Source organism: Python bivittatus, unplaced genomic scaffold (assembly GCF_059951505.1).
Source record: "Python bivittatus isolate LINGU-HERP-01145 unplaced genomic scaffold, Pbiv_v1 ctg000610_np1212, whole genome shotgun sequence".
Lineage (NCBI taxonomy): Eukaryota > Metazoa > Chordata > Lepidosauria > Squamata > Pythonidae > Python > Python bivittatus.
This window is the reverse complement of record NW_028277088.1, coordinates 18,355,604-18,376,793: the sequence shown is the minus strand read 5'-3', so window position 1 is coordinate 18,376,793 and position 21,190 is coordinate 18,355,604. Positions and strand designations below refer to the sequence as shown.

General features: G+C 37.4%; 1 protein-coding gene across 2 annotated transcripts in view; it reads right to left on the bottom strand.

Annotated features, from left to right (window-relative positions):
- Nucleotides 1-21,190, bottom strand: part of DNAJC1 (DnaJ heat shock protein family (Hsp40) member C1) — a 91,108-nt gene that overhangs the window by 42,421 nt on the left and 27,497 nt on the right. For both annotated transcript variants that reach the window (XM_088150394.1, XM_088150395.1), the window contains exons 6-8: nucleotides 20,489-20,582; nucleotides 9,217-9,307; nucleotides 2,327-2,493 (exon numbers count right to left, since the gene is read on the bottom strand). In XM_088150394.1, coding sequence (XP_088006520.1) covers nucleotides 2,327-2,493; nucleotides 9,217-9,307; nucleotides 20,489-20,582 — 352 coding nt within the window. The remainder of the gene's footprint in view (nucleotides 1-2,326; nucleotides 2,494-9,216; nucleotides 9,308-20,488; nucleotides 20,583-21,190) is intronic.

Below are 21,190 nucleotides of genomic sequence, written 5' to 3'. Positions count from 1 at the left end.
CATTTATATAGCCACCCATCTCACACAAAGCGACTCTGGGCAGCAGTGAACAACTAAATAAAATAACAAATAGATAAAGACATGATTATTAAAATACATCATCATCAAAATGTTAAAAAAAAAAATTTTTAAATATACAAACCCCACAGAGAATAGTTATTGGGGTGGTATTGATGTACTGAGAAATACTAAAGGTAGATAAATTATTACTGCCTCCAAATGTGGTTGCTTGGCTACTTCCACAAAGGAAGAACTACTGTGGCATGTGGTATGCATGCATGTGGTAGCAAGCTACCATACAAACAGCACTACTGTTCCTTTGTGGTCCTGTGATATTATGGTCATCATTTTGCAGTATTCTGAAATATTGCAGATTGTTGCACTGCATTACTTCAACCAAAAGAGACTGAAAACAAGCATGGAGATGTATTTAATTGGCTAAAATAATTCAGAAAGTTTACATAAACTTACAATGTAAAGATGTGTCCATTCAGATGCTTCCTTACCAATTGTACATTTAACAGGAAATTTATTCTATTAAAAAAAACCTAGGACCAAAGATTTTTTCCATATATTTTGACTAAGAATTACAACCAAGAAGTTTTGTCATGGTTACATGGTTCACTGTGTTTGGAAATATCTTGATGAAGCTCTCCTAGCCTACTGCATCACTGGTCATCAGGAAGAGCCAGATTACATAACCTTATAAAGCCCTCAGCAAAAGACATATGGCTCATTAATAGTTTTTAAATTTTGAAAAGTGTGGAGTTTTCTTCATGCATTGGTAACTGGCAATATGCTCTGAAAATCCAAGATAATGGTCATTTTGGCTTCCCTGCAGAGGCCAAGACTCACTTCCTCAATGTATGGTAAATGAATTGCTGTCAATCATGGTTGTCTTATTGTGCTCATACAGAGCTAGGCAACTAGAATTTATCTGCCTTTCATCTTTTAGGAATGTCCACTTTTCTAGTGCCAAACAAACCATTCAACCCTACATGTTTCCACTTCTTAGCATTTCAACTTGGACCCATACATTTTTACAGGGGCAGGTCTAACATTTGCAGTGCCAGATGTAACACAATATGCATGTGGTAGCAACCTACAGTGGGGCAAAAAACTATTTAGTCAGCCACTAATTGTGCAAGTTCTCCCACTTAAAAAGATGAGAGAGGCCTGTAATTTTCATCATAGGTATACCTCAACTATGAGAGACAAATGGGGGGAAAAATCCAGAAAATCACGTTGTCTGATTTTTAAAGAATTTATTTGCAAATTAACTTGCACAATTGGTGGCTGACTAAATACTTTTTTGCCCCACTGTACAATACAAACAGCATTAACATCTGAGTTGTCCTGAGTACTAATAAGGTATATCTTTATTCAGTCTGTGTCCTGATATATCAGGGTAACTGGAAAAAAAAATACAAAGGCATGAGAATCTTGCAACGTATCATCATACAACAGGGCGAATGTGCAAATATGACACCACAGCACCAGAAGAGACCCTTGAGATCTGAAAAATGAAGGCTCTCCAGACACACTCCCTTAATTTCCAGCCAATGGCCTGCTGATCTGGCTGAACATGTGGGATGTAATCTTACACATCTGTAGAGCACCACAGTGGAGAAGGCTGGTGTACAACGTCCTGAGAAATGAAAAGTAAATGCAACCACAAGCCTCTCTACAAATGTAATAAATGGCATAGATGACTACAACTAACAAACATGGCTGAAATCTCACAAGATTTCAAGAATGTACACTGAAACCTCAGTACATTTTAGCCATTTTAATAAGTACAATTCATTTTAATTTAATATTAAGATTCCACAGACATCAACTAGAGGTGGGTGTTTGTGTCCTATAAATCCATGGATTAAAGGACTGAACCCTAACTTTTTTCAGATAATTGAAACAACTTGGCATCACAGAGGTCAATGAAACTCTACCCACTTCTCTTTTATGCCAGGAAGAAAGGAGTGTTCACTCAATGTTACTTCTCATCTTGATAAGAATATTTCAAACGATAAGGAAGATGACTTAAAAAAAAGTGCAGAATTAGCACAGCTGTTCTAATAATATACTTATTCTACAAAAAACAGTTGGTTTAGACATATCCTTACACTCAATTAGACAGAAATACATCTTAAATAAGATTCAGCCCTGACCTGCTATTCCAGAATTTGCCTTTGTCACATTTGGTAGCCATTATTTTGACTACTTGTTCAAATGCAACCTACAAATATTGGAATATAAATATGTCAATGTATAATTCCTTGCCTGGTCTTCACTCTTCTTTTTCCTTTTAGAATGAATGTATACTTGCCTTTTTTTTGAGTGATTTGTTCCTATCTTCTAACCAATCATCCATCTGTTCCTCAATTTCTTCAATAGAAGTTCCATGATCATATGATGGTATAAATGCATTTGTTTCCGCCACAGTGTATGCAGGAAATTCAGATTTTGGTTTCTTGATTTTAGGTTTCTTTTCCTCTGTAAAAAATAATATAATATAATGACAAATTCTGGCCAAAAGCATGATTAGACACCTACTACACTCAAATGTTTTAAAGATGCTATTTTCATACTTATAGAAAACAGCAAAAGAAAAAAGGGCTATTTGAGATAGCAAGCTTACACTCTGAATTTTAGACAGTAAATAAGCAGATAATTTTTATTTCACTAATCAAAGTATTGTGTTTCTTCAGAAGTGAACTTTTCACAAGTTCAGCGTCACTGGAGTTATGGTAGCTTACCTTGTTTCAAAAAGATTTTGGCAAGATAAACAATTGGAGACAGTGCGGCTGTCATAGAAGGAATGACAAGTAGCAGGAATTATGACCTAGAAACTAGCACACTAGTAAAAGGAGGCATAGCCCCCATATGCTTCATGTGTGTTAATTACAGAGGATACAATGAAAATAAAAATTACTTTGGATGGCCACATATTAGAAACACAATCTTTGTTCAAATATACAGTAAGTTGCCCATATAGTGAAGATTAGAAAAAATCAGAAGCTAATTATTTTCTCATCTAAGAATCAAATGCTGCACAATCTGAAATATAAAATATGAGGCTAAGACTAAAACACTTTTTACATTATACAAGTTACAAAAATACAACACAAGATGTTGTGATAGATGAATCTGGAAGATGAACAGGCCAAGAAAGATGGAAGGTCCTGCAAATACCTACAGCAGAAGAATGGATTATCTAATGGACTTGGTTTAAATGGCAAAATTAATAGTATTAATAAGAGATAATACTGTTTTTTAAATTTGTCTCCTTATGGCAACCCTTCTTAGATTACGTGCTTGGGGGGGGAAACGAAAGTGTTGATTGTGGGTTTTAATAATTAAGTGGTTTGTGTTGATAGAAATAATGTGAATTTGGATTAACTAGTGGTAAGAGATTAATTTTTTAAAATTTGTATTTATATCTGTATGGGAGATAGTCAGAAGTTGCTTTCCGTTCTATTCTATCTATCTTCACTATTTTAGTTTTTGTCCTTTTTCTTTTAGTTCTATTTTCTATCTTTACTGTATTCTATTTTTTGTTTTTAATTGTATTCTTAATATAATACAATAAAGTTCTTATAAAAAATATAACACAAGAAAAGTACTAAAAATGGCACGTGTTCTTTTTCATTTTATGTATTTAAAATATTTCTTCTACAACACTGTTCCTTGCAACCCTAGTTCTTAATGTATACTGGAACAGTAAGAGTACAATACAAAATAATTAAAATAAATTTTACAAAATCAAAGTGGTAAGTTCTTTCAAGTTTCTAAAAAGACCCATATTTAGATTTCTAACTGAAATATATTTCTGTTCATGTAATAAAGCATACCACGAAAACAAATAAAAGAAGCCAGGATTTCTGTTGGTAAAGGTATCTTCTCTATGATGAGAAACTTCTCAACAATATGTTGAGAATGTTCAACTATGATTTCATATTATGCTCAAACCTCAGCTTTGATCACTCCTCTTTCTTCATTCCTCTTCAAACAGAGCTGTGAGAGGAACACAGTGGGTTGCTAGGATTTTCAAGTAACATTATTTGGATACTGAAGTTGAACACAGAATGAAATTTAGACTTAATAATGGTTTAAATAATTATTTAATTGAATAATAACTGTATTTATTTAACAAGTTTCTATAGCCGTCCATCTACCCAAGTACAGTGGGGCAAAAAAGTATTTAGTCAGCCACTAATTGTGCAAGTTCTCCCACTTAAAAAGATGAGAGAGGCCTGTAATTTTCATCATAGGTATACCTCAACTATGAGAGATAAAATGAGAAAAAAAATCCAGAAAATCACATTGTCTGATTTTTAAAGAATTTATTTGCAAATCATGGTGGAAAATAAGTATTTGGTCACCTACAAACAAGCAAGATGTCTGGCTCTCACAGACCTGTAACTACTTCTTTAAGAGGCTCCTCTGTCCTCCACTTGTTACCTGTAGTAATGGCACTTGTTTGACCTTGTTATCAGTATAAAAGACACCTGTCCACAACCTCAAACAGTCACACTCCAAACTCCACTATGGCCAAGACCAAAGAGCTGTCGAAGGACACCAGAAACAAAATTGTTGACCTGCACCAGGCTGGGAAGACTGAATCTGCAATAGGCAAGCAGCTTGGTGTGAAGAAATCAACTATGGGAGCAATAATTAGAAAATGGAAGACATACAAGACCACTGATAATCTCCCTCGATCTGGGGCTCCATGCAAGATCTCACCCTGTGGGGTCAAAATGATCACAAGAACGGTGAGCAAAAATCCCAGAACCACATGGGGGGACCTAGTGAATGACCTGCAGAGAGCTGGGACCAAAGTAACAAAGGCTAGCATCAGTAACACACTACGCCGCCAGGGACTCAAATCCTGCATTGCCAGATGTGTCCCCCTGCTTAAGTCAGTACATGTCTGGGCCCGTCTGAAGTTTGCTAGAGAGCATTTGGATGATCCAGAAGAGGATTGGGAGAATGTTATGGTCAGATGAAACCAAAGTAGAACGTTTTGGTCTAAACTCAACTTGTTGTGTTTGGAGGAGAGAGAATGCTGAGTTGCATCCAAAGAACACCATACCTACTGTGAAGCATGGGGGTGGAAACATCATGCTTTGGGGCTGTTTTTCTGCAAAGGGACCAGGACGACTGATCCGTGTAAAGGAAAGAATGAATGGGGCCATGTATCGTGAGATTTTGAGTGAACACCTCCTTCCATTAGCAAGGGCATTGAAGATGAAATGTGGCTGGGTCTTTCAGCATGACAATGATCCCAAACACACCGCCCGGGCAACGAAGGAGTGGCTTCGTAAGAAGCATTTCAAGGTCCTGGAGTGGCCTAGCCAGTCTCCAGATCTCAACCCCATGGAAAACCTTTGGAGGGAGTTGAAAGTCCGTGTTGCCCAGCGACAGCCCCAAAACATCACTGCTCTAGAGGAGATCTGCATGGAGGAATGGGCCAAAATACCAGCAACAGTGTGTGAAAACCTTGTGAAGACTTACAGAAAACGTTTGACCTTTGTCATTGCCAACAAAGGATATATAACAAAGTATTGAGATGAACTTTTGATATTGGCCAAATACTTATTTTCCACCATGATTTGCAAATAAATTCTTTAAAAATCAGACAATGTGATTTTCTGGATTTTTTTCCCATTTTGTCTCTCATAGTTGAGGTATACCTATGATGAAAATTACAGGCCTCTCTCATCTTTTTAAGTGGGAGAACCTGCACACTTGCACACACTGGTGGCTGACTAAATACTTTTTTTCCCCACTGTAAATCTGGGTGGTGAACAGAAATAAAAATGTACCAACTATACAAACACATTTAAAAAATCACACTGTGAGCTCATCAAACAATTCACATTCACACCAGATCTCCATCAACATCCTGGTCCCAGTGCCCAGGGAAACAGCCAGGTCTTCACAGCCTTCTGAAAGGCCAAGATGGTTGGGACTATTCATATCTTGGGGGGAGGCTGTTCCACAAGATAGCCACTATGACAGAGAAGGCACATTTCCTGGGGCCCACCAGGTGACACTGCTCCACAGATGGTATCCAGAGCACACCCACTCTGCTAGAATTAGTGGGATGGGCAGAAACCATCAAAGAAGCACAGTCCTGCAAGTAACCTGGCCACATCCTATGTGGGGCTTTAAAGGTGACCACCTCTACCTTGATTTGTACCTGGAAGCCCATTAGCAGCCAGTGCAACTCATGTAACAGCAGTGTTGTGTGTGTGTATCATGGTGTACCCCAAACTGCATGTGCTACTGCATCTTGGACCAGCAAAAGCTTCTGAATGCTCTTCAAGGACAGTGCCATGTAGAGCATGTTGCAACAGTCCAATCGGCAGATTACTAAGGCATAAGTGACCATCATCATGACCATCAGTGTCTCCTGATCTAGGAATTCAATTAAAAGAGAAAAACGCAGTAACAACTTTCATGATTCAGAAATCATGGCTTGAAGTTGTCTAGTTCTCTGAATTACATTGGAGACTAAATGCAGTTTATCTAGTTCAAAATTTATGTATTCATTCTTGCATCCATGCATTAAATTTATATCCCACCTTTCTTGCGGGAACATACACAGCATTCCTTCCTCCAATTTTCCCCACACCAACAATTCTGTCAAGTAACTGTGCTGAGAGCTAATGACTGGCTCGAAGTCAGCCATTACACTGCACAAGTTCCACAACATTGCACAACACATAAATATTTTAGATGTCTTTACAATTTGGGAAAGAGAGAGAAGCATATGGTTCATTTTCTGTCTATTAAACTATATTTTATTTTTGAGGCCAAACAGACTTTCTGTAACACTCTGCTAAAGAGATAGCCTATCTGATATCCTCCAAATCCTTTGACTACAACTTCCACAATCCTTTGGCATTATCAATGTCAACTGAGGCCAAAGAAAGTTGAAGTTCAAAACAACTGTAGGGCAGCAAGTTGCTTACCACTACCCTTCCATACATCAAAATACTGAACACCGGAAGGTTTTACAGATGACAGAAAGCTTGATTCTCACTGGATGGTTTCACTTCTTACTTACTGGTGTTCTCATTAGCAGCCCTTAGCTTTCTCCCACACAATAAAGGCTGCAGTTTATTCCTATGAAGAAAAGTATTGTGTTACATGCAGTTGTTCATGCAGTGAAATCAAAATCTGTCATCCATCTTGCTGATGGGTAGTCCTAATTCAGCAAGAACTACCCCCAGAAGCAGTGTGCATTATATATAGATGTACTTTGGGATGGTCAATTCTCTCTCATGCTACTCGACCTTGCAAAATAAATGCTGGGATAAAGTAAGGAAATAGAGATAACTTCTGTAAGTCATTGTGAGCTTCTTGCAGAAAGGGTGGGATCAAATGTAATTAAATAAAAGCCACTGGGCAATAGCTTTAGTAGCAATTTATATATTTACTTATATTTTATTTATTATTTATTTATTTATTTATTAAATTTATATGCTGCTCATCTCCCCCCAGAGGATGACTTTTATTATTATATAATCGATAAGTAACTATGTCACTTACTAGGAAAGCTATTATTAACCCAATTAAGATTCCCTAAGATTTCACTACAAGCTCCTCTAACCTTGTTTCATTGTGTTTCTCTGCTGCTGCCCTGACTCTCTGTAATATGCTTCCATACCAAGATCCTTCTAGCACCCAGTTTAGCCAGCTTCCAGAAAGTAATGGAAATACGTTTTTTCTGACAAGCCTTATGCTATATTTTCTATCTGACTTGTAGTCAGCAATTTTAAATTTTACTGATTTTTTATAGTTATTGTGATGTTTATGGTTTTCATTGTTTTGATGTTTTGATTTGTAAACCACCTAGAAATGCAGCAATATAAAAATACTTGAAATTGATTAATAGCCTGATACCCTACTTTCCATTCTATAGAACAAAATAAATAAATAAAAACTCAGCTGGGGGTAGAAAGAAGTCATACAGAGATAAAAGTAACCATAAATGGAATAAATTCATGCTGGAGTTTGCTATCATAGCATGTGATATATGTGGCTGGAAACAGATAAATTCATGAGAGGAATAGAGAACTTTTTTGGACTATAAGCACATTTGGAATTTTCAGAGCATCTGGCAGGTATACTTACAAAATAGCTGCTATGGGAAACTTTACCTATGTACTAAACCGCAACTATGATGGGTATGGCTAAACAGAAAAAGATCCATTCGCCAGAGAATGAACTAGCCTCGCAGGATGCTCTCTACTATCCTAAAGAACCTTTCTGGTGCCCAAAGGCATGGCTGAAAAAACTACAATGCTATAGCCTAGAGTTTTGCTTTGCAAATTTCCAGCTTCCTATTTTTAAAAAGGTCAGTTGGGCATGGAGTCTGGTAGACACTAAGAGAGATTGTCCAGGGACATACTGATGCCTGAAGTTCTCACGTTGCCTACTCCTTCTTAATATGACAGAAATGGGGCAAACTACAGTACCATCAAAAGGCAATAATGCCTGCAGAATATTGCCAAGCATTTTATGATGCAAAACAATTACAAACTAAATAAGAGAAGGAGGAAAAGAAGAAATAATATTCACAGCTTTTCTACACAGCAAGCAACTCACATATTGCAATTAAATCAAGGTGGAGCAGATGAGAGAAGTCTCAAACGTTCTACTTCAAAATTTCAAAGGGATCACATCTTTTCTGTATAAGTTATGCACAGCAACATTTTCTGTAGGTGCCCATCATTTTGAGCACATTTTATGGTGCTTAGTAGTCAAACCAATTTGGAACTGCTATAACATTTACCAGCAATTATTTTATTTTTTTCCAGGAAGGCACAAAACCAAGGGAAGCTTGCATTGATTACTATTTCTTCAAGACATTATCTAAAGTTATATCTTTTGGAATTATTAAAACTTTTCTGGTGTTTTATCCAACCTTATTTCTTACCTGACTAATTGATTTGAATGCAGTAAGACAACAGGAATTCAGAAGTAATTTTGGGAATTTCATACTGCAGTTAATCTGATCCCTAGTAAACCCATTTTCTGCACAGATGGAATCTGACTGCATCTATAGAATTAGATTTCAGTTAGACTCCATCTGTGTAGAAAATGGGACATGCTGAGATAGGTGGAAAACCCACCCACCCCCTGCCTCCCACACATACCATTTTAGAAAGGATAAATGCAATAAAACTGCACTTAAAAAAAACTCACTCTGAAGTGTTTCCAGTTCAGCTCTTGCCAAAGCCTCTTCTTTCTCTTTTATTTTTGTTTCTTTATATTCTACGTAGAGTTGCCTGGCCTCCTTTAAGAAAATGCAATGATATTAGCATTTCAGAGAGACCAGCTCTGAAAAGCAAAATTTTAAAGTTTTTAAAGCACAATTCATTTCAAGCCTAGCAATCATTTTCTTAAGAAAAAAAACAGAATATTTAAAGAGTGAATTTTGTTAATAGCAATGCAGCATAATTGAAACAAATTCTAAAGATATATTTTAGCAATAAGCTACTACGGCCCTAATTATTGAAAAGGTAATGAAGAGAATGAAATGTTTAACTGCAGATTTGAAATGCAACATTGCATACTGTAGAAAACTAGTGGGCAATGTGTCCTATCAATGATCACTGCAGCAAATCCCCCAACAAAATTCCTTGGTTTGCTGGAAACTAAAAGCGCAGATCAGTCAAGGCACTCACACTTACAATTGTAAGTACATTCAGCAAAAACTACATATCAAACTGATATATCTGCTGCATTTAGGGCCAATATGTGACCAGAACAAACCTAGGAGAAACCTTTCTGTTTAGAATGACGAAGGTTTTCTTAGGGCTTGTTTTACTGCTAATATATCACAGCAGCACAAATGCCTCAGCCCCTTAGCACTCTAATGGCCAGTCTTAGATTCCTCTGCTGCCGGTAGAAAATTATACTAAGGTTTCTTTAAGTGACAAAGGCTAGAAAAAAATCTCTTTTGCCAATCACTAGAAAACCATGCAGCTTAATCTCATTTTATCTCACTGAAAGTTGGGAGAGGAGATCGTAATTGTTCTACAGGGAGGCTCAGCTAGAGAGAAACACTGGGCTGGCTAGCTGGTGGTGGTCATCTGAGGAGCTTGCTGCTCCTTCATTTCCTCACCCCCTAACTGCATGAACCCCACCTTTTAGTTTCAGCTACAGAGGGGAAGGCTGGGCTAGGGCATTTGGGAGGCTATATCCAATGGCAAACACAGACTTATACAAAGGATAGGCTAGCATGTCCATTTTAATGTCAGTAAGTAGAAAGAAAGGGGAGCCATCTATCCTTGCAGATTGAGGCTTTCCTGCAACAGGTTATAAAATGGGACTTCCTATCATTGTTACAAGAGAATCTTTGAACCACATGGAGACACACAATACAGTATCTTTCTCCATAAAGCGTATGCTCCAAGCTGCAGAGGAACAGATCTATAATATTATATATACATTAAGCACAAATGATAAAGATTTGTATATTAAACACTTGAGATAACAAACTTAAGGTTTGTTGTTTACACCCCCTAAATAAGAGAAAATAAAGCTATGCAGATGTATTAGCATTGTTCGTTAGGTTGCACTTTTCCAACCTAAAACTGCACAATTTCAAACAAGAATATTTGGATGTGATCTGGGGCCTTAAATCACATTGGCAAATTATCAAAACATGATCAATAATCCTTTTCCACAATGAGGTTTAGAGATTTTATCCAAAGCACAGAACTAGCAAACCATGGATGCTTTTCTGTGAGTTCAGGTTAGAAAGAGTTAATTGGCATTTAACTCTAACCCTTCTGACACTGAAAACCAATATTTGATGCTAAATTCTGGAACAGAATCTATTACTGCTTATGTGACCTCCAAACATCAGACTCCAAGGGCTATCTGTCAATCTCTGTAGTGTGTCAATCATGGAGCAATTGGAACTGAGGCTCAGATGAAAATGATAGAACAGAGGAGAAAAACAAATAAAGTTTTCAATAGCCAGAATTGGTAAAAGCTATGAATTGATTGGAATTAATTGGAATTTAAAGAAGCAGGATGGAAAGAAAATTGACACTTTTGAACTTTAGTGTTGGAGAAGACTACTGACAATATCATGGAAAGCCAAGAAAACAAACAAATGGATCATCAAACAAATCAACCCCAGAGGCACAAATGACTAGGCTCATACTTCGAACACATGTGAAGATTTAGCTCTCAGAAGACACCTATAATGCTGGGAAAGGCAGAAGGAAAGAGAAGACGAGGACAACCAGCAACAAAGTGGATAGACTCAGTTACAGTGGCGATGTTATACCACTGGAAGACCTGTGGTTGCTAAGCATCAACATTGACTTGATGATACACAATCAATCCATCAGTGAATTGATGGTGCTATGCTTACGTGCTGTTATATCTGGAATGATCACAGCACATAAGAAGCAAGGCAAGCAATATCCAAAAATAGAAATTTTACTAATATTATCATTCTAAAGTACTGTAACAAATGATAAGCAAAACACTTTGGTAGGTACAAGATCCACAAAATATGACATGTCCTTTACATTCAGAATTTCTCATTATTTTCAGCTTCTAATTAACTGAAATTCTTAAAACATTTCACTTAAGATTTTCTCACTTAAAACAGTTTTTTTCTCTATTCAAAACCTGATTTGCAAACCCAACATTAAATCATGTGATATATAGTTACTTATTTAATTATTAAAATAACCCTAAATAGATGCTATTCTTATAGCTTTAATCTACTATTCACAACTTGAGTTTTTTCTAATCTACATGTGCAAATGCATCTTTCCTGAACATATGTTTTTATTTTATTTTTTTTTGCAAAATTGAACTCTGGACTGCCATCTGTGCCATAACAAAGCCATTTCACTCTAAAAGAAATTCACTGCCTTCTTTCATATCTTTAACATACAGGATATCTATCTTTATTTCACAGAAATTCAAGATACTCTCCAGGTAAATTTATTTTTTCTATTGCCATTTTCCTAGATATTCCAACTTCTATATAGTTGGGGAACATTCTATCTGGCAAAGAATCAAGGTTCAATTACTGTTCAACTCAAATTCCACAATAAAATCAGTAGAACCTAACTGCAAAAGTTTCTCAACTCTGAGCTGGATATTAAATCCAAAACAAAAAAGTAGCATAACTCTGAGCAGTGTGGTATGGTGTCTAAAAATTTGACCACACCATGATTAAAAATTAGTAATACTACTAGGAATGAGTTTCTTCATAGGATGAAGCTGATCAGCCACCTGCCCCTTAGTTATTTCTATGCTCTGAGCTGCCAACTAACCAAATCTCGAACACTGTTTTCCCTGGAGCATCTTATTATACGTCTCAAGTAGGGGGGGGGGTGTATGTGTGTGTATGGAAAACAGCTTCGCTTACAAAAATATGCAGTAATAGGTATGATGTGTTACTTAGACGTAATCTTTCAATGTGCTTCACAACAATAGATAAACACAAAGTCTCTTTTAAGTTGAGCTTGATTCTTGGTGATTTAATGGACATGTCCATGTAGATTTCTTAGCAACAACGCATTAGTGGTCTGCCATTGTCTTCTTTACCATCTGGCCTACAGCCCTAAAATTTCCTTACTGTCCCCACGCATATACTAAATAGGTCTGGTTGTGCTCAGCTTTTTAGGATCAGTCAAGGTTGGCCAGGTACTGCTGCCTAATTCATCATTATCATCATCATCCCCCCAAATCAATCTACTGCAGGAGGAAGGCCGCTTCATTTGAAGGTTATGAACTATAATCTACTGTGCAGGTCTGAAGCGGGTTATATAAGAAAAGGAAAATGACAAGTTTGGCTGAAAATCTTCATCAAAAAGAGAATGAGCTTCAGCTGTCTGAAAATCAAATTATAAAGGCTGACAATTTGCTTTCAGTCTAACTGACCACATTATAAAAATAAAACAAAAACTGTTGCTGACTGGCAATAAGTATCTCCCATATTAATGCACAAGCTACTGAGCTGAACAGCATCAAAGATAAAAAATCATAAGAAACATTAACATCTTGCAGTTACTTGAATGTCAAATAAAGGTGCTTTAATGCACTTTCTTTTACTCAGAAAAAGACTATAAAAGAAGAAAAAGCCATCCTTCCCAATTATTTAATTCATATGAAACAGTACATCCAAATCTTTTTATTAATTAAAAGCATCTAAGATAGCCAAAGCAGATTATTTATACATATATACATATATACATATAAAAATTAGAACCTCTGAGGTCCCACAAGTATTTTGCTTTTGCATGCTTATTTAAGATGCGCACTACCAATGCAATCATCCAGAAACTGGAATGAATGAGAAGAAAGCAGCCCAGTGTTCTATTTCTCTTATTCATTTCAGTAAGTATCTATATTAAGTATTATCTACATGTTTTCCTATACATCACTTCAAAAGCTGCATTTATTTTTTATTTTAATTACTTATATAAAAATTACTGTCCTGCCCTTCTAATATGAATGCCTCTCTCAAAGCCAATCATTTCATCTGTGTAAGCTAAAATAAGAGACATAGCAAAGCTCTTCCAGAAATTTTATGAAAAGTGAATGCAAGTTTGCATTTTGCAAATGAAAGATACAGAAGATGCAAGGATAGCCAAAGAGAGAAAGTAATGCAGCACTACAGAACAAAACTCCAAGCATCTGAAAGCACCCATCTTAAAAACTCTGATCCGTGCATGAAAGCCACTGTATCAACATGTATTTTAGTAGAAAGCAGAGAGCTTTTCTTCACTCCTTAGAATAAGATAATATGGATTTTACTTTTAGCAGTTGTATTTTACTTTAGATTCTCAGCTTACAGCTCTTTAAACTATCTTCTTTGCTAAACAGTCCCACTTCAGGATCATCAAATTCTCTCCAGGATCTGTAATTCAATTCTTAATAGGGCCTCCTCACAAATACATGCCAGAGATGTCACGGAGCCTTGAGGGTTGCAGGAATTGTGAGCAGGAATATTAATGTACATTAATATAATGTAAAAGGTATTCCATTTAACTGCATTATGAGATCCGATGTAATGCTTCACGGTTTCATTTAAAATTTTCAGGAAATATAAATCAATGTTATCACCCTATATATAGCTTTCAAAACAAACTGCTTTCATTGTGTTACAATTTGCTTCCTTCCCTAAGAAATAAAACAAAGGATTCATTCTATTTTGTTTCTTTACTGCAAGATTTTGGATTCTTTAAAGACAGACACATTTCATTCAACACTGGATAAGTGCTGAGCCTCCCTGACATATCTTTACACATGTCAGGAGAATACCCATTTACCATGGTCAAAACAAGACTTGATATAGAGCAGCTTTTCCATTTCCATATCATTCTGCCAGCACAAGATTTTTAGTGGCACCTAATATTTCATTAAGGAGACAACTTAAGGCAAGGAAAGACCACCCTCCCTTCACAACAAAATCTTGCAGATTGCATCCAGGGTTCCTTAGCAATTGCTGCAAGTGGAAGTTGGTAGCAGGGACACAATGTAGAGAAAAGGCTACATTTTGGGAAACTGAGTGGAAACATGGTGTTATCATAGATTACAATATCCATGCTAGTAGTTAAATGTACATGAAAACTAATAAAAATGTATGAATCAACAGCATTTTAGCACCAAATATGGGAATCAGGGAGTAAGTTTCTCCAGTCAGATTGGCTAACAAAATGCTTGAGTAGACCCCTGCTCTAGAGTTGACTATCCTGTTTGAGGCACCTGGGCACTTTTATTAAGTAATTAATCACAGTAGGAGCACCTGGCATGATTCCAGGCTACAACAGTCCATCCAAATGTCTGGAGATTCACAAAGAATATTGCACATGCCAGTTGAATAATACATTACAGAACAGGGACTGCAGGAACATCTATTCCTTTGCAGTGAATTCCTGTTTCTAGAGACCATAATGCAATCAGTTGTGCTGTCCGCAGACAATATCCTAGGTTCAATCCTCAAAATCTAAAGAAAAACGTAACACACTCAGCTGGCAGGGCTGAAAACGGATGCCCAGCCCTACCAACAGGTTACAAATTTCATTCACAGTAGACTCGTTCACAGAGGACCTTTAGCCATATGGCCCATCTTTTAGCTTAGCATGATAAGCAAATTCATCACCATGGCTTGTTCAACAAAGCATGCTTAAATAACTGACTTAGCATTATACCTGAATGCCAATAAATGAGATCCCTATGCTTGTGATTACAGGGGTCTCTTTAAAAGAAAACATGTCCCAACATCAGATCTCTGATTAGGAGTGGGGTCTGGAAGTATATACAAACTGAGCTTCTTCTGGGAATGTTTGGTAATGTTCACATCAGCTCTCCTCACTTCAGAAATCCATCTTAATCTACTTCCTCCCATCACCTACAAAATAATTAAAAACAAAGCTCTCAAAAAATTATACTCTGAAATTGTGCACCATTTTTCTTCTAACTCTAGAGAACAGCTGGCATAGCAGAGAAAAGGAAAATGACAACACCGAGCCCGTGGACATGCACACAGTGCAGTTTTCTGAAGTAAAGAACTACCTTAATTATTTTAAGTGCCTTCATGTATTAGAGTTAAGCGGAAGGAATAGAAGGGACAGGAGTGATAGAAAAGATTCAGATGGATAAATGACAATCAGATGTGAATAGCACCTTTGCAATATGATTCATCTAAATAGATATTTAGCCAGTCTATTAAATGGCTAATATCAGGAAATATTAAAAGGATACAGGCTACGATCAAAAGATACCCCTGCCTAAGTAGACAGACCTTCTCCTTGCAACCAGAGAGTATATGTTTTCAAATCCTGCATCTGCCTGAGCCTTATGTTCCCTTCTAACACTTCAAAAACAAGACAGGATGCAACATGCCACTCAGGGAATGGTGGTGGAAACAGAAACTACGCTCGGAAAGAAACAAATTTAATTGGAGGGCAAGGAAAAAGTGTGAATTCTTGATTTCAAGGATGAAGAATTGTTTCTGTTGTTACAGAATATAACATATGCAACTCCTTAAAAGTTTCAGGGAATAAAATAACCTTGTACTCCCTTTCTGAAACCCCCCATGCTTTAATTAGGAATTGATTAAGACATGGTAAACACTGGCTGTTATGCTGCACCTTGTCCAAAAGTACAAGTGAATCCTTGGAAACACATTCTGACTCGCCAAAAGCTTTCCAAAATAAAAAGAGATGTTATATTTTTTTCAGAGAGAGACAAATCCCACAACTTTAATAGGAAGACCACATCATAATTAGTCCAACAGCTGTAGAGACCCCATTCCTACAGGGAAAAAATGCTATAATCCAGCCTTTCCCAACACAGTGTTTTCCTGATCTTTTTTGGAATTGCAATTCCATAATTCCCATCCATCATGGCTGGGAGTTGCTATCCCAGCACATCCGGAGGACATCATGTTCAGTAAGGCTACTCTTACCTTATGTTTTTAAGATATCCAGCAAAAGTTTGGTTTATCAAATATCAATAGTTTGGAAGTCAACTTAGCAGAAAAGCTGTTTCTAAGCCAGTCTTCCACAACCTAAGCCCTCTCTAGTTTGTGGACTTCGGTTCCCAGAACTCTCAACAACACTATGCTGGCTAGTGTTGTGGAAGTTTTTCTACACTTCTGAAGATTACCAAGGCTGGGAAAGCTTATTCTAAAATGTATGGCTCTCAAGCAGTGAAAACCATTCCAAGGCTTTAATGAAATCTGAATTATGCCAATGCAATTGACAAAAAAATGTTCACACCCCCCAACAGCCACATGAAAACCAGCCAAGTTCCATACACGTTTTTAGAGTAATCAATCTGGTTCATGATTCTATAGCCATTTAAGGCAGAAAAATTATTTCAACATCAAAAAAGGAGAGTACCTAGACAGCTCTGGCTATAACCATCGCCATCATCCCCATAAAGATAAAATTTGCTTTGCACTGAGCTTGACTCCTCATGTTATTTTCTTAGCAACACTATGGGCCTTTTCTGGGAATATTTTCCAACTTTCCAGTCTAGTCTACCATTCCTGGAATTTCCTGATGGTCTTCTTTCCACGTACAGCCAAGTCCAACCCTCATTTAACTTTATCTGAAATCAGCTAAGGTTGGTTAGGTGCTGCCTTGTGCTATGATACCAGTACTATGAATGTTGAAATAGAGATACTTAAACCTTCTATATCACAAGCAAACTCTACTGCAAGATCAGAGGACACTTTTCATGCACTTGATTACAGCTTCCAGTCACTGATTCAGACTAGAATTTAGTTGGAGAAGTTATATAATTAGGTGTCAGTGGTATCTTGATGGTACAGATCTATAAACATATACAGAACAATTTCATGTACATTCATTAGGAATAGTACTGATATTATTACAAGTGACAGCCCTGACACTAGTAAGTAAACTATTGTCCCTCAGAGGTTTTGAACTATTATACCTCCACAGTCTCTTGCCACTGGCCCCAGCAGCTGGAGCTGATGACACTGGCATTTAGAACATGAAGGGCACCTGGCATACATCAATTGCCAGAGAAGTGAGATAGCATCTCCAATTATCACTCTCTAAGTTAAGCTAGACAAAAGCAAGCCGTAGTAATAGACAGCATGCGACAAAACTATAAGACCTAAACTGACTGAACCACAATACCAAGAGTCTCCGAAAAATCTAACAGGATCCAAAGAAAGGTTTATGTCTCTGTTTATTTCTTTTTGTAGATCATCAGGATTACTGAACTTTGCATGTTTCATAACTAAGCCAGATCAAACTGAGAAAGACTAAAAAAAAAACATGTTTCATTCATAAAAGATGACAGTAACTTTCCTCCTCACACTCTACACTTCTATAAAAAGAAGACTGGGTCCCAGCTTAACACTGGTCTGAATCACTTTAGGACAGGGGTTCCTAAACATTTTGCCATCAAACCTCCCTTTAGTGCAATCCTAATGTACACCACTGTCTATTCATTACTTTGTAGTACCTTCAGAAACCTGTCTGGCACATATTCTGTTGTTATGGAAGTTGTGGCAGTCACAAACTCAAATACCTGGTGTTGTCCATATGCTTTCAAATCTACATCTGGATCCTTAATGCTCTGAAAATTTTTACTGTGACCCCCATTCTAGTTTATCTGCTTAACATTTAATTAAAACTCTCACTTCTACCACAGCCAATAAGAACCTTGACATCTAGGCTACTGTATCAAGGCCTGAATTAACAACAGGCTAATTAGAAAAATGTCTCCCTTCAACACCTAACTCCCAGGCAACTTGAACTAAAATCAGTGGTGTCTTTCAGGGGAGGCATGGCGAGCTAAACACATTTCCATGGGGAGCGGGGATGACGAACGCGGCAAAGACCAAAAAACTGGTAAGTAGTTCGGTTCTTCAGAATCTCTCCAGACAAGGAGAGGATGGGAGATCACTCACATGCGCTCCAGGTGGCTGCTCCTCATGAAGAGACTGCAGGACATCAGTCTCCCACAGGTTTGAGTGCTGGGAGACGAAGGGATCAGTCATCAAGCTCACAACCGCAGTGGAGCCTTTTAAAGGACACTAAGTTCACTAACCTCACTTCTAATCACTTTCAGAAACTGCTTATCTAACTATCTTAAAGCTATTAGAGATCTTTGGAACAACAAGGTTGAAAAGCCGCTGGCCTATCTTCATTTCTGAACAAAAGAAAAATTAACTAAAAGTTTAAGAACTTAAAAGAATTTGAAATAAATGGCAAAAAACTAAATAAGATTTTGAACCAAGAAAGTTATAAACAAATTAAGGGTCCAGACAAATTTGGAATACTGAAACTTTTACTATAAGATTTTGGAACTAACTATATAAAATAAACAGCTTTTCATGGGAACCAGAATTATTTTGTCTATTGTAAATCATAACAGATTAGAGACATTATGACTTAAATTGGACACTAGAGGGGACTAAAGATTCTAGGCAAAAAGAAAACAAACAAATAAAGCTGCCTTTGGTTCTCATTAGGATTGGGATTTACAAAATTACACAAAACACTAAAACATTTGAAATATTAAAGGAGATCTTTGAAGAATGGGGCCAGAAATCAGTAGCCACAATATCAACAATATCAGTAATGATGTCTGCTTCTATGGATCGACTATGTATAAAAGATGTTAATAAAGGAATGACAGATGTGAAACAAATTTTGCTTGATGCAGAAATAGTGGAATCAGAAATATTGGACAAGACAGAGAAGGTATTTAAAGTGGAAATACAAGCGACAGGCCAAGAGAATGCCCTAGATATACAAAAGAAGCTGGCTGAAGTTTTAAAAATTAAAGAGAAATGCAAATAATAAACCAACAGAATGACCCGGATAACGTCTTTTTACAGGTAGTCCTTGCTTTAAGACTATTCATTCAGTGACTGTTCAAAGTTATGGCAGTGCTGAACAAATGGAACTTATGCCCGGTCCCCAAAGTTACAGCCATTGTAGCACCCCCACAGTCATGTGATCAAAATTTAGGCGCTTGGCAGCCCGCATGCACTTATGACTGCAGGGGCACTTCAACTTACCCCACCCGCCTCTGTCCCACATATCTCTGCCCTTTTGGCCGCCCTGCATGGTGGCACTCCTCAGCTGGGGCTGAAGTAGAGGCCTGGGGCACTATCACCTGGCCGCCTCCACCCCTGGGGCCTCTACTTCAGCACCGCCAAGTGCCACCTCAAGCCCTGCACTGCAGCCAGCCACCTCAGCACCACAGCGCAAAGCCTCAGCTGCCGTCGCCACCGCCCTGCACTCTACAAGCCCTGCCACGCCCAGCTGACCTTTTCCATCTTCCTCCAGTGCTGACAAGGTGCACCCGGCCTGGCCTTATGCGAGGCAGCTGCTGGCCACGCCAGGCCTTCTTCCCAAGGCCACGCATGCCTTTCTCCAAACAGTGCATGCTGTTCTTGCAATGCTCCGGAAAGCCTTCAGAAAGCTTTTGAGACCTTCTGAAACCTTGTGAAAAAGCAGCACCCACCATTCTCCAAATAGTACAGCTTTAAGCATTTAAAGGTCCTTGAAATCATTCAAATAAATAAGAGAGGCAAAAATGCTGGCCAAATTACTGAAGTTAAATTTATTAGATTTAATTTGTTTTCCTCTCTTACTGAAACCTGAATTGTTATTCATATTCATATATTTCTTAGACAGGAAATATTAATGGAATGAGGCCATATAAATAGCAATTATTTCATCACAATGTTCTCAATCTTACAAGGCTCTCATTTTAAACATGAGAGAGTTTTGCCCCTGTTTCCCATTCATTTAGCAGAACTCTCAATGCCTCCCATATTTATAAATATAGGAACTATTGAAGCTCCATCTTTTGCAACCACAGAACATTTTCTCAGCTCAAAATAGAATGATAGTGCAACAAGCAGTGAGCATAAAAATGAGGACAACTTAGAAAATACAAACACACAAAAACAGCAGCAGCAGGCTACTTCGATTATTACCTGAAATAATTGAGGCAATGCTTTTACTGTCGTGTAGAACCATATTCCCACCTTACATGGAAGTAGGTCCCGCCACTGTGGTTTTTCTAGAAGTCTACAGAAAATACATTAAAAAAAACAGAAATTATTACTGTTGCTTATACAGCCAACTAGGAATAAAAAGGGTTCAAAGTAAGCAATAGCCTATCATGGGAATATGTAAGTAGTTTCATACAGTGTGTAACTGCTAAGAGAGATATCTTCAAGATTGTTTTTGCATGCCAGTCTTGTTTGTATCTCTCCAAATAAAGTCTTCAGCTTTTTCTGATGGTCGCAGTTGAAAAAGAGAGAGAGAGATTAAGCACCACCAAACCAATGTCAAGTGTTGACAACCAGTTGTGAAGACTGTACTATAAGAAGCCAAGACATAAAAATTAATGTCATTTGCCATTCACTGAAGCATTATTTAATGATGTCATAAGAATGGAGGACAGGCAGAATGGTCTCTGCTCTGTCCTGCATTGATCCAGTTCATGCTCCTGCTGTGTGAACTATTTAAGCCTTTTATTTCTTTCTATAATTCAACAAAAGAAAAGATGGTATCTTCTGGAGCATTCTGAATGTCACTATTTCCTCCGAAATGGTTTGTCAGCTTTAAAAGTGGAGAGGGAAGTAGAAACGTTTTACTAATCTTTTGCTTCTAAAGCCAAACTGTGCCAGACA